The sequence below is a fragment of the Maylandia zebra genome, linkage group LG5, assembly GCF_041146795.1.
Source record: "Maylandia zebra isolate NMK-2024a linkage group LG5, Mzebra_GT3a, whole genome shotgun sequence".
Classification (NCBI taxonomy): domain Eukaryota; kingdom Metazoa; phylum Chordata; class Actinopteri; order Cichliformes; family Cichlidae; genus Maylandia; species Maylandia zebra.
This window is the reverse complement of record NC_135171.1, coordinates 16,098,946-16,113,314: the sequence shown is the minus strand read 5'-3', so window position 1 is coordinate 16,113,314 and position 14,369 is coordinate 16,098,946. Positions and strand designations below refer to the sequence as shown.

Below are 14,369 nucleotides of genomic sequence, written 5' to 3'. Positions count from 1 at the left end.
ACAGTTTTTAATACAAAGCTGCAGTTTAAGAGTACTGATAAGCAAAGAATTCATTCTACATGATGGAAATTATTATCTATTTTATTTTATTTTATTTTATTTTATTTTATTTTATTTTATTTTATTTTATTTTATTTTATTTTATTTTATTTTATTTTAAGAGCTAATGCATCATCCACCCCCCCTTGTGGAAGTCTCGGGGAAGTTCCACAGTTCACCGGGCTCTAGGCTCGCCAAGCAGGTTGTCATGGCAACTGTACAGCATGCGCTTACAAAAACAAGCGCTTGACCGTTCACCCACAGCTCTTTCGACATTCGACATCCCCGGCGCCATCTTCTTCTTCTTTTTCAAGCCTTTAGATAAGCACTCGTTTAAATAGGAGGGAAGCTGAGGAGTAGGGGGAGGATGAGCGGAGCCAAATCCCGCGGCGACCTGCCTGTTGCTGAAAATGTCACCAGCGGCGGGCACGGCACTGCGGCTCCTCCGCGGGACCGCAAGCCAGGCGGAGGAGTTCTGAAGAGGCTCAAGTCCCGAAGGAGCCAGCAGGTGGACGGCAGGGCCGTCACGGAGGAAGACCTCCGGGCACGGACTGGACACATGACCCCGGAGGACGTGCTGGGACTGCGAGTAGCTACTCGAGGTTTGAGCCTCTGTCTTTGAAACAGCAGATTAAATTTTGACATAAATCTAGAGCAAGCGATACCCTAATAACATGCTGTTCGAGATGGAGAGGAGAAATACATACCTGACAACACAAACAACTGTCACGGCAGTAGCCAGTCTTTCTATTTTTAAGCATCTTAATGGGCACTTGAATTGTAATAAATAGCAGACGTTTTCTATTGTCACAGTTGGCTAGTGCCAAAGATCATATTAGGACTTTAAACTCCTAACAAATGTCCGACAAACAAAACAAAGCACTGCTGTGTACACAGTGGGGCTGATCTGGGTGGTCTTAGGTAAGGTCTTCGTTAAATTAAAAAAATACAGCTGAGTAGATTATGATATGTGCTATGGCCTACATGTATAGCTGTCGAGAGCACATGATCTAAGAAAGAGAATTAAAATCGTGGAAGCCAAATAACAAGCTTTGTGTGATAATGTCTTTGTTTATGACAACTAAATTGTAAAAGCACGATCAATGCTTATATTGATCTACCCTTTAATATAAGAACACAGAGTGTGGCTGTGCATTTTGATCCCTGATAGACCTGCACTGAGGCAAAAGCTCCACAGTTCGACTCATTTTATGGTTGTATGCCATAAAATAAACAGTGTATGTGTATATATTCAAAGTTGCATGTGCAAATGTGGACGCAAAGCTGTGTAATCAGAGTCTGAGCATTGTCTGTAACACATTTTGCAAAAATACAAAAGCAGCCTGCTTTTATATTTTAAGAGCGATAGCTCGGGAATGATTCCGGGGGGAATAACTCCTTTGGTCTCTCTCATTATTTACAGGATACCTCTGTAAACCCGAGGACAATATTTACAACATCGAATTTGTCCGCTTCAAGATCAGAGACCTGGAGACAGACACGGTCCTGTTTGAGATTGCCAAACCCCCACATACAGGTAGTGTGTATTAGCTCACTGCTTGTGTTTTATTTATGTGGTAATGTAGATGCAGATTAGCTCCATAGTAGTGTTTTTTGTTACTGTTGCTGTTATTGTTTATTTGCCTAAGAAGCAACAAAAAAAAAAAGAAAAAAAGAGGGAAATCCCTGGTTCAAGCCCAGGAAGACACCTGGAACTGAGGGGAAACACAAATCAGGAAAGGTTCTGTGGAGGTCACCCCTTGTGAATAAGGAAGCAATCAAAAGTAGCTTCTGTAATGCAGGTGCAGATGACAGTCATAAGTAGCTGCCTCCAAAGGGCTTGACCCTCCTGACAAGGGTTCCTAAATGGTTTTAAATAAGCTGGGTTTGGAAACATCTGTCACCTGTTATTTTGATTAAAAATAGTCTTCAGTATGGATCACAGAAAACGTCTCTGCCTAATCTTGTTGGTATCAGATGATGATGAGGAGAACAGAGAGTCAGACGCTAGCACAGGCCGGTTTGTACGCTACCAGTTCACCCCAGCATTCCTGCAGCTGCGGACCGTGGGAGCCACGTGAGTGACTCACGCATAATCTACGCACACCTCACCTGCTCCGTACGCAAACAGTGAAAACAATTACAGCATTATCTTCTATCAGCTACACGCCCATGCCTACTATCCATGTGACTGTAATAAGCTTCTAATTTTCGAATTATATAAGAATGCAAAACCTGCAGTTGTTAACACCCTGATCTCCTTTCTTCCCTCTTTCTTTCTTACTTCATTCACTCAGGGTGGAATTCACGGTTGGGAACCGGCCTCTAAGCAACTTTCGCATGATCGAAAGGCACTACTTCCGTGATCACCTGCTGAAGAGCTTTGATTTTGACTTTGGCTTCTGCATCCCGAACAGCCGTAATACCTGTGAGCATATCTATGAGTTCCCTCAGCTGTCTGAGAGCCTGGGTGAGTCACCTTTTTAAAACTTATAACCATAACAAGAGCATACAAATGCCGAAACCTTCCCACGTGGAGATTTTAACAGCAAACTGTGGAAAAGTGATAGCGTTTTATCAAATGTTGATTGTCTAGAAGAAGACTAACTTTTGGTATTTTGTACCATGCACATACCAAAGGAATACATCAGCATTTCCTATTCTTGACATTTGCTTCAATGGATTTTTAAATCCCTATTTGTCATGCATCTAAGCACAACAGTAAACATTTGGTTACATTTTAGCAGGACTTTTGCTGGCGACGTCATCACTGATACACATATCAGCAGCTAGCCAAAAGGTTTTTGCAGTTTTATTAAGCCTGACCTATTTCTGCTCTTACATAGGTACAACCCCAATTCCAAAAGAGTTGTCACACTGTCAAATGTAAATAAAAACAGAATGCTTGAATGATTTGCAAATCTCCTATACCAATATTTTATTCACAGGAGAACATAGAAAGCATATCAAATATTTACAATCAAAAAAATATAATTTTAAGAAAAAAAATGAGATCCTTTTAAATTTAATGGCAGCAGCACATCTCTAAAATGTGTTACACGATCATTTATGGACTGCTGGTTTTAACAACAGTCCATAAATGATCTCTGGGAACCAGCTGCTGGACCTAAATGTTATCCTATTCGTATCTAATATAAGAATATAGTTATTGAGCAGTACCAAATAACTAAATTATAATTAGAAACGTTTTGTGATTTTAATTTTATGATGAATTAAAAATTTCAGTTGGTGAGAAGTCTTCGACAATGAAGCCATGCTGTTGTAATAGACACAGTACACAGTTTAGCATTGTCTTGCTGAGATATCCAAGGGTTTCACTGAAAAAGACGTCGTCTGGACGGGGGGATACGTTGCACTAAAACCTGTATATACCTTTTAGCTTTGAAGGTGTCTTTTTCCAAATGTGCAAGCTGCTAATTCAGTAGGCATTAATGCACCCCCATCACGTCAGAGATGCAGGGTTTGGAACTGATAACAATTCAGATGTTCCCTCTTCAGCATTTCTCAATCATGTGCACATTATAGCTTTTTCTTCACTTGATAGCACTTTAACCTGAATTTGTGGATAGCACAGTGAACTGTGTTCACAGACAGTGATTTCTAGAAGTATTCCTGAGTCCATGATTTCCAGGATAGAATCATGCCTGTTTTTAATGCAGTGCTGCCTGAAGGCTTGAAGGCCATTGTCCACTGCGCACAGAGATTTCTCCAGATTCTCTGAATCTTGATGATATTACCTACTGTAATATCCTCCCCTCCTCCCCTTTGTGAGTGTGGACGCTTCATCTCTTTGCTCTTTAATGCTTTGCTTCTTATATTGATTTTTATTGATTTTTATGCTGATTTTTTCCCTTTTTTCCGTGTGAGCTTACCTGCGATAACTTCTGGACACTTGTAGATCATTAGGACTAGAGTGTTCTTAACAGAAACAGCAACATTTTATGGTTACCTTGTCCTCAGCGCTCCGTGTGTCTGTGGCCTAGACACAGCTGAAGCCTGATTACAGCGTCTGGGCACCGAGCAGCCTCAATAGCCTGGAAAGGTGCTAACCGCTAGGCTAACTAGCAACAAGATGCCTTCCCTCTCCACAGATGACTACCACAGCCTCCTGCAGAAGATTGCAGTACTGGAGACAAAAATTCATCGCTTAGAAGTAAACGTGGAGGTAAATGGACTGTGTGGAAATGAAACAACCTTGCCTTTGATTCAAAACAATGGCGATGAGCAAGCTAGTACACAGCTAAGGAGCACAGATAACATGACCAAGAAAGTAGACTCTGTGCATTATTATAAATCCTCAAGTGATAATCCCCCCTTAGACTGTCTTGGTGCAAAACCAAGACATAAATCATGTCTCCTGGAAGGGGGAGGACGTATCACAGGCAGGGCACAGCGAGCTGAAATCTCTGAAACCGACTGGCCTTCACTTCCTACGAGACAGAGAAGCTCTTCTACCCCTGTATACGGGAGGAAACAGGACTGGACAACCGTGAATAGGAAGGTTAACAACAAACCTCCAAAACAACTGAATGTGAAACTGCAGAACAGATTTGCTCCACTATCAAAGGACCCTGGATCTATATCGGACAACCATCCATCTAAAAGCAGCGAAATAAGGTCTGAAAATCTGTTGAAAAGTGAAAGGCCACAGGGAAAGCTAAAGGCTAGGCCTGAAACTCTGATTGTGGGTGACTCTGCCGTAAAGGATGTACAAAGGATGTGCGGTAAGAACACTAAAGTCCTCTGCTTTCCTAACGATATGGTCAACAACCTGAAGGAGAGAATTCTTCAAATTGCAGATGAATATCCAACTGTGACAAACATTGTTCTGCATACAGGGTCAAACGATGTGTCCAAACAACAGTCGGAGGTTCTGAAACGGGACTTTACTGGATTATTAAATACTGTAAACTCTCTGAATGCAGCTGTATTCATCAGTGGACCTGTACCACCGGTCAGAGGAGGAGACGAGAGATTCAGCAGGTTGTTTACACTGAATAAATGGCTTATATCAGCATGTGCTGACCACTCAGTGCACTTTATCGACAACTTTAATATTTTTTGGGAACGCAGGCATCTGTTCAAAGCAAATGGATTTAATTTTAACAAGTCAGGGGTGAAACTGTTCACCTCCAACTTGTTTTATTCCATACGTCATCCATCCGTGCTTGGTGCCAAGGCTGAGATAAACGAGGAGTTATCTCATAAAGAGGAACAAACAGTACTCCAAGAACAGACAAAGCCCAGCAGAAACCTTGAGGAGGAGCTCCATTTGCCCCCACCCAGGAAGAGCCTCAGAAAGGAGAGACATCCATGGCATCTGAGGAAGAGCCTCAGAAAGGAGAGACATCTAAGGCAAGAAGAGGGGTCCCTATTTGCCTCCAACTCTCTCAACAACACCAACGACCAGGACAAGGGACCACGACCTTCCCCAGTCCCCCAAACCCCTGACAGGCCATCACCCTCCTCCCCCTCCCTTTCTCCCTCCTCCCCACACCTGAAATTCACTGAGGAGATGATGGAGCGGGTCAATGCTGGGCTCAGATCTACCCCCCGTCCCAATCCCTTTTTGTCCCCCATAAACCTCCCACCAGAGCGGCCAAAGGTTCGCCATCGAGCCCCACCCTCAACAGAGCAATCGAAGTCACATTGCCCAGCCTCGCCCCCCTTAGTTCCTCTTCATGCCCTGTCATCCGCAGTCTGATGCGTGATGTGTGAAGGGTCCGGGCTGTGAGGATTATGGCAGTGATGACTTTTCCCAGGAGAAGCTGGGACCCTGTTTACTAGAAGGTTTTAAAATTTCTGTACTTTTAGGTGACAGGAGACATGTGGCCTGGTCAAAACACAGAGAGGTGCACTCTAAAAGATCTTTAAACATAGTAAACATACCTTGTGTGCCACAGACTGCTCCCAAACACGAGGGGACAAGTAATACCTCTAAAACACTTAAGTTGGCTTTATTAAACATTAGATCTCTAGCTGGGAAAACATTTTTAATTAATGATTTAATCACTGAGCACAGCCTTGATTTTATGTTTTTAACTGAAACTTGGTTGGACCAAAGTAACAGTGGAGCTGTTCTCATCGAGACGACCCCTCCTAACTACAGTTTTATCAGTGAGGTCAGGCCGAGCAGGAGAGGAGGAGGGGTTGCTGTCTTATTTAATGAATCATTTCAATGTAAGCAGCTATCTCCTGGAAGTTTTCAGTCTTTTGAATATGTGGCTTTACAGCTGAAGGCCCCATCCAAAGTTGTGTTTCTTAATGTTTACAGGCCTCCCAAATACTGCACAGACTTTTTTAATGACCTCAGTGAACTGCTGTCTGTGATCTGTGTTGATTTTGACTGTGTAATTATTGCTGGGGATTTTAACATTCATGTGGAAAACCCTCAGGACAAAGGGACTAAAGACCTGAGTAACACTCTGGGCAACTTTGGGCTGACTCAGCATGTAACAGAGGCCACACATAATAGAGGACACACTCTTGACCTACTGATCTCCAAAGGCCTGAGCATTTCAAAGGTTACTGTGTCTGATGTGGGCCTGTCTGATCATTACTGTGTTTTCTTTGAAAGTAAAATCTCAGCCCACACAAATATATCAACAGCAGTGATCACAAAACGGTGTATAACTGAACACAGTAGTGCAATTTTTAACCAGGTCTTCCCATTAACACCTGACCTGCCCAGAGGGTCAGGGTCAGTCAATGAGCTCGTCAATAGCTTCAATGCTAACATGTTAAATGTAATGGACACTATTGCTCCCATTAAGGTGAAGGTTATCTCTGGAAGGAAAAAGTCTCCATGGAGAAACTCCACACTGGTGAAAAAAGAAAAAAGAGAGTGTAGGAAAGCTGAGCGCAGATGGAGAAAAACAAACCTCCAGGTTCATTATGACATTTATAAAGAGAAACTTCACAATTATAATTTACAACTGAGGAATGCAAGGAGGTCCTACTTCTCTGACATCATCACTAAAAACAGCCATAATGCTCGGGTCTTATTTTCTACAGTTGACAGGCTAACAAACCCTCCTGTGTCAGTGGCAGCTGAACTTCATTCGACCATGGCCTGCAATGACTTTGCCAAATTCTTCACTGAAAAAATCCAAAAAATTAGACAAGCAATTGGTACATCAACAGCAGATCCAGGATATGTACTGTGTCCACCAAAAAACTGTTTAAACACCATGAAACAGTTTCAACCTATTAACAGCAAAGACCTGGAGGACATCTTAGGTAAACTGAACTCCTCCTCCTGCTGTTTAGATGTCCTGCCAACAAGTTTTTTCAAAAAGGTCTCAAAGACTTTAGAGTCAGACCTGTTACAGATCGTCAACTTTTCTTTATTATCAGGTGTGTTTCCAGAATCACTAAAAACTGCTGTAATCAAACCTATACTGAAAAAGGACAATCTTGACAAGACACAAATGAACAACTACAGGCCGATCTCAAATCTCCCGTTTTTAAGTAAGATCATTGAAAAAGCAGTTTCTCAACAGCTCAGTTACTTCTTAAAACAGAATAATTGCTACGATGCCTTCCAGTCAGGTTTTAGACAGAACCACAGCACTGAAACCGCTCTGACCAAAGTGTTTAATGACATATGTCTGAATACAGACAGTGGAAAAATGTCAGTCCTAGTTTTACTGGATCTCAGTGCAGCATTTGATACAGTTGACCACAACATATTACTCAAACGACTGGAGAACTGGACAGGTCTTTCAGGAACTGTACTAAACTGGTTCAAAACATACGTAGAAAACAGGAAATACTTTGTATCAATAGGTAACTTCACATCTGAGCAGACAAGTATCACATGTGGAGTTCCCCAAGGTTCCATCTTGGGACCCCTTCTGTTTAACATCTACATGCTCCCACTGGCACAGATTATAAACAACAACAAAATAAACTATCACAGCTATGCAGATGACACACAAATATATATCACAATGTCACCAGGAGACCGAGGCCCTGTACAGGCTCTTGGTAAATGCATTGAGGAAATCAATGACTGGTTGTGCCACAATTTTCTCCAGCTAAACAAAAACAAAACTGAGGTAATAGTCTTTGGCGCCAAAGAAAAACGATTACAGGTCACCAGAGAACTTCAATCTATACACCTAAAAACCACAGACCAGGCGAGAAATTTGGGTGTAGTGATGGATGCAGACCTAAACTTAGAAAAACACATTAAGACAATAACAAAGTCAGCTTACTATCACCTCAAGAATATATCAAGGATAAAAGATCTGATGTCTCAACAGGACCTGGAAAAACTAGTCCATGCATTCATCTTTAGTAGGCTTGATTACTGTAACAGCATCTTTACAGGTCTACCTAAAAAATCAGTCAGACAACTACAGCTCATTCAGAACTCTGCTGCTCGAGTCCTCACTAAGACCAAAAAAGTGGACCACATCAGTCCAGCTCTGAGGTCCTTACACTGGCTGCCTGTCCGTCAGAGGATAGACTTTAAAGTTCTGATGCTGGCCTATAAAGCTCTGAATGGTTTAGGACCAAAATACATCAATGACCTCCTGACCCAGTATGAACCATCCAGATCCCTCAGGTCATCTGGATCCGGTCTTTTATCAGTTCCCAGAGTCAGAACCAGACACGGAGAAGCTGCATTCAGCTTTTATGCTCCTTATATCTGGAACAAACTCCCAGAAAGCCTCAGATCAGCTGAAACACTCAGTTTATTTAAATCCAGGTTGAAGACTCACCTGTTCTCAGCTGCATTTGAATAAAGCACCAAATCCACACTTTAAGCTTAAATTTCAAAACTTACATTTAACTACTGATTTTATCTACTGTTCTGATTTTATCTGTTTTGATTTTATATACTGTTTTGTTTGTTTGTTTGTTTGTTTGTTTGTTTGTTTGTTTGTTAATTAGTTAGTTAGTTTATTTGCTTGTTTTAATCAATTTTAAATCATGCTTTTTATTTGTTCTTGTTTCTAATGTCTCTGTAAAGCACTTTGAATCACCTTGTTGTTGAATTGTGCTATACAAATAAACTTGCCTTGCCTTGCCTTGCCTTGCCTTGCCTTACTGTAGATGATGATATATTTAAAGTCTTCACATCTTTACATTGAGCAAAATTATTCTGAAACTGTTCAGTGTTCAATTGTTCACTGTTTTTCTGTAGATTGGTGAACAATTGACAATCTTTACTTTTGAGACACTCATGTAGTCATGCAGGCCATGGTAATCTAAGGAGCTCGGAAGGAAAAGCGACCGGACGTCTTTAGGTTTCTTGAAGACAGCTCCCATTAGGGCTTAAATACCTGGGACTCTCCACCATTTGGTCTTAGAACTGAAGAAGCTTTTCGGATGAGAGGTGTAAGGTCTTCAGGGAAGTTAAACAAGTCCAGATGCTTTTCTTTCCAACCTCTGCCTCTCTTTTTATGCCTAGTCTTGTTGCTGACCTGCTGCCACTTTAGCAGGTCAGTTAGAAAATTTTTTTTTTAGTACCACTTCCTTTCCCAGGCTTTTGTTTGCCCCCATCCCAGCATGTTTTTTAGATAGACTCTTAAATAAATTTTACAGAGTGTTGTGTTTTTGGAAATGCGGCTCTAATTGTATCCAGAACATCACACAAATTCTCTGTATGAGACATTATGCCATTTTCTTCAACACTTGGCCATGGTTTAGGTTTTTAATCCTGCCTTAATACTATAATACTAACCATAAATGCCATATGTACTTTGAAACTGTTTTTGGCTGCTGTGATAGTTGCTACTCTTCACTCTGGCCAGGAAGAAATCCTTCTTGAAGCAACAACACACAAAACAAACTTTAGCCAAAGCTAATATGAAGCTTCAGTAACGAGCTAGCTAAACATAGTCGAAATCCAGACAGTCTGTGTCGGTTTCTTGCCAAAGTTTTGTCTGGTAATCTACACTCGACTATCACAGAGGGATCAGATGAAGCAAAACACAAAGAACTTAAAAAAAAAAAGCAAAAAAAAAACTTTGAAAGATGTAATTTTTATTGCTTTTCCAGTACGTTAGCATACATGACAGTGTATAATACACACAGCATTACTGTTTTAATAAACAGTTATATTTACTTGGGTATCTGTATGCATACACTATACCTTGTGATGTTGCTGAGTCTTTTCTCAAGGAGCAATAGTTACTGAAGGTTTTTTTTTGTTTTGTTTTTATTTTTAAGTTTTACTTACATGGATATTTAAAACGTTTTCACTGACATGCATTTATCATCTGTTTTGCAGTCCATCAGATGGTGGAGTGTCCTTATGAGACTCGGTCAGACAGCTTCTACTTTGTCGAGAACAGACTGGTCATGCACAACAAGGCAGATTATGCTTACAACGGAGGACAGTGATGTCTGCCTGCTTGCGTGTAACCACACACACAAACACACGAACATGCTCATACACGTCCATCTGCTCACTTTTATTGATATATACATAGGCACACGTGCATGTTGCTGAACATACATACGGTTCATACCTGGCCCGAGAGCTGCTGCAGACACGGTTCAGTTGCCTCCAGTGTTTGTAAAGATGAATTACCATTCGTTGCAATCACTTTCAGGAGGTGTTTTGCATTAGTGTGAGACAGAGGTTACATTTATAGGCTTTTGAAAATAGAGAAATCTTTAAAATCCGAGAGAGTTTGCAATTTGCAGCCGTGTATAACACGTGGCTCAGATTGATCAGATGGACATTAGTCTTCTCTTTACAGTTTTAGAAGTATCCTAACAGCCATTGAGTGAACACACACACACACACATTTGCATACACACGCATGCACACTCAATCCCCGAGTGACACACATAGTGTTTACACAGGGTTTGTCAGAAGCAGCTGTTCTCAGAGCTACCGCCTCCACAATCCACTCCAGACAATGTCGGGGGAGAAACAGAGGAGCCATCCACAAAAACACTCCTGTCAAACGCACATGGTCACTCCTGCAGCCCCCTCCCTATCTCCCTCTCCGCCCACACAAACTGACACGTCAATAGTAGTACTGTATAAGACTCTGAATTCAACCAAAGGTTTCTGACATTATCACTGTTTTTTTATTTATTTATTTATTTTTTATTTTACAGTTCTGTGACGGCTCGTTAAGAAAGGACATGTCAAGTAGAAATTTCCCCCTGGTATCTTCAAAGAGCAGCAGAAGTGTCCCAAATATGTTCTGGTTTCCTTATTTCAAAGTGGAGCTGTTATGTTTGTCCTTATTTTCTGTCATTTACCGTTACGCTAACAGATGCTGATTTATAACAAGGTCTCAGATAACAAGGTCAGCATATGTACAAGTTATCACCACAAGCTCTTGGCTCTGTATGATGCCACAGAGCTGTGATATCCTTAAGATGGTCATCTCTCACTGTGAGCACACCGGCAGCACCCACCTGCTATTCAAACCTTGTCTTTGCAAGAGACAACAATCAAATGTAGATTGTTTTAACAGGGGTAGGGAGCTTAAAATGGCTTTTTTTAGATAGAGGACGTCCCACTGTAAGGTAATTGTAGATTATTAGAAAATGTGAATCACACAGCACTACTCTTAATCTGGAAATGAGCAAATTACGTCCCTTTTTCTTGGTGACAGCAGTCAATAAAAATGAAGATTTCTTTTTGAACATTTAGATTTGATTATCTGTACTTCCAATTCCTTATCACAAATGTCTTAAAAGCTTGATTATATCTGATATTTGAGTTTGTCTTTATCCTAACTGGACAGCATACTATCTCATGGTAATTTGTAAACTTTGGTGTTCGGGGTTTAAGGTGGTGTTTGTAAAGTATATACATATATATAAATATACATAATTTGTAAAAAGTGAAATGATTAAATAAATGTACATTTTCAGGTAGAAAATGTGTGAAGCTTGTTTCATTTGTCAGAATGGGAAAAGTTAAGTTTGAAATGAGAATATCCCAAACATGGCCACTAGGAGGAGTTGTACCATAATACATTTAGTGCCACCGGTGCCAGTTTAGTTGTTTTATGCTTTAAGTTTGTTTTTGTTTCTTATTGTTGTTGTTTTTTTTTAAAAAATCATTGTGATGGGACAAGTTTGCATTCATTTCTTGTGTTTGGTTAGGGCTTCAAATGAGGCCATGATCTGAACTCCTTATATTCATGCATGACTGATTTATACACGAGACATGAAACTGATTACGTCATGTTAACTTCCTACCACTATTTTACCAAAAGTTACATAAAATAGGGCAGGACTTCATGCAGTACATTTCAAAAATAAGTCCACTTTGATCATCCCATTTTGGACTCTTGTGATTTTAATCAGATCGTTGTTTGTCTTGTATCTGGGTTCATCTCTCTCAGTTTCCATCTGTTTCCAGTTCCTAGACTGCAAGTCTCATGGTGTTTTCTCTTTCCACACCTATGCAGTTTTCATTGCCTCCCTCTCACGCTGTGTTTTTTTCCTTTTTTCTTTTCTTTCCCTCTCTCTCACCTGGTAACCAGACCTCTGGACTGGAGTGTTGAGTTTCCACTTTCCCAGAGAAGAGGACAATCTGAGCCACACAAAGACCTATAATGGACCCCCTCTGCTCTCTCCTCCCTTTGCTCTGGCACTGCACAGCTGCACACACACATGCACACAGAAGCACACACTGCATATGTAACAATACATGCACCCACCATTTTTTAAATCTTTTTTTTTTTTTTTTACTGCCCATTCAGGTCCTACCTGCTTTCTCCTATTGTTTCTCAAAGTAAATCCTTTGCTCATTATCACCCTATTTGATCTGGTGTTCAGGCACATTAAATCATTGTCATAGAATCTACATTTTCACCATCCTTGAATACACCTTTAATATATCTTATAATAGCACATGGGATTGGGGATGTGACATAAAAACCATTTTAGCTCACCCTAAAATGATTTCCTGAATCGTTGTTTTGCAACTTTGGCTAGGAAGTGGCTAAAAAAAAAAAAAAAAAAAAAATCTAATTTAGCTACAGTAATGAGAGTGTTTTAGACAGTATGGACATCACAAGGAGAGTTGGTTTTAAAGTGTGAGGAAAAACCTGTTTAGGTGCAGCATTCATTTTCTGTTTTTTTTTGTTTTGTTTTTTGTTTTCCAACAACACTCTTTAGCCACTAACAGAGTGCTAGCTACTAGCATTTGCTAACGGTGACTGACTATGCGAGCTAAACTATGCAAGAAGGAAAATTATTAAAAAGAATAAAGCTGGGGACACAATTCGCAAATGGAAAATAATCAGGAGAAAGATGATAATTTTTTTTATTGCTAAGAGAAAATAATTTGATTATAGCGAGTCTGGTGTTTTCATCTGTTTTCATCTCTAGCAGCTCCACAATTGCATAAAGGGCCACTTTATTAGATACAGATTGCTAGTATTTGGTTGGTTGCCCTTTTGCTTTCAGAGCTGTTTTAATTCTTTATGGCATAGATTCAACGAGGTGCTGCAAACATTTCTCAGAGATTTTGGTCCATATTGACATGTAGTCACCCAGCTGCTGCCGATTTGTCTGCTGCACATCCGTGACGTGAATCTCCCGTTCCACCGCATCCCAGAGGTGCTCTGTTGGATTGAGTACAGCAAACTCACTGCAACGTTTAAGAAACCAGTTTGAGATGAGCTAGACTTTGTTGTGCATTATCCTGCTGGAAGCTGCCATCGGAAGATGGTACACTGTGGTCATCAAGGGATGGACGAGGTCATCAGCAATGCTCAGGTAGGCTGTGGTGTTTAAACAATGGTTGGTACTAAGATGCCCAAGTGTACCAAGAAAATATCCCCTATTACACCACAAGCCTGAACCACTGATGCAAGACAAGATGGATCCATGCATCCATGTCATTAATACCAAATTCTGACCCTGCCATCTAAATGTTGAGGCAGAAACTGAGACTCATCAAACCAGGCAACATTTTCCTCATATCTGTTATCTAAATTTGATGAGCCCGTGTCAACTGCAGTCTCAGTTTCCTGTTCTTAGCTGACAAAAGTGACACCCGGTGTGGTCTTCTGCCACTGTAACCTATCCACTTCAAGGTTCAAATGCTGTCTGCTCAGAAGCTCTTCTGCATACCTTGTTTGTAACTGTTGTATTTGAGTTACTGTTTTATTAGCTTGCATCAGTCTGGACATGCTCCTGTGACCTCTGGCATCAACGAGGCATTTTCAACCCTAGAAAGGATTCTGTGTGAAAATTCCCAGCGCATCAGCAGTTTCTGAAATACTCTGACCAGCTCGTCTGGCACTGACATCCATGCCGTTCAAAGTTACTTAAACAGCCTTTCTTCCACACTGATGAACTTCAGTAGGCGGTGA

At 40.8% G+C, this 14,369-nt stretch overlaps 1 protein-coding gene across 1 annotated transcript; it reads left to right on the top strand.

The window, feature by feature from the left end:
* Positions 1-249: 249 nt before the first annotated feature.
* LOC101483445 (protein unc-119 homolog B) lies at positions 250-11,921 on the top strand. The gene is made up of 6 exons (XM_004545210.3): positions 250-641; positions 1,463-1,576; positions 2,017-2,116; positions 2,337-2,509; positions 10,304-10,433; positions 11,146-11,921. The coding sequence occupies exons 1-5, from the start codon at positions 407-409 to the stop codon at positions 10,414-10,416; spliced, it is 735 nt and encodes a 244-aa protein (XP_004545267.1). The 5' UTR covers positions 250-406; the 3' UTR covers positions 10,417-10,433; positions 11,146-11,921.
* The last annotated feature ends 2,448 nt before the right edge of the window (positions 11,922-14,369 follow it).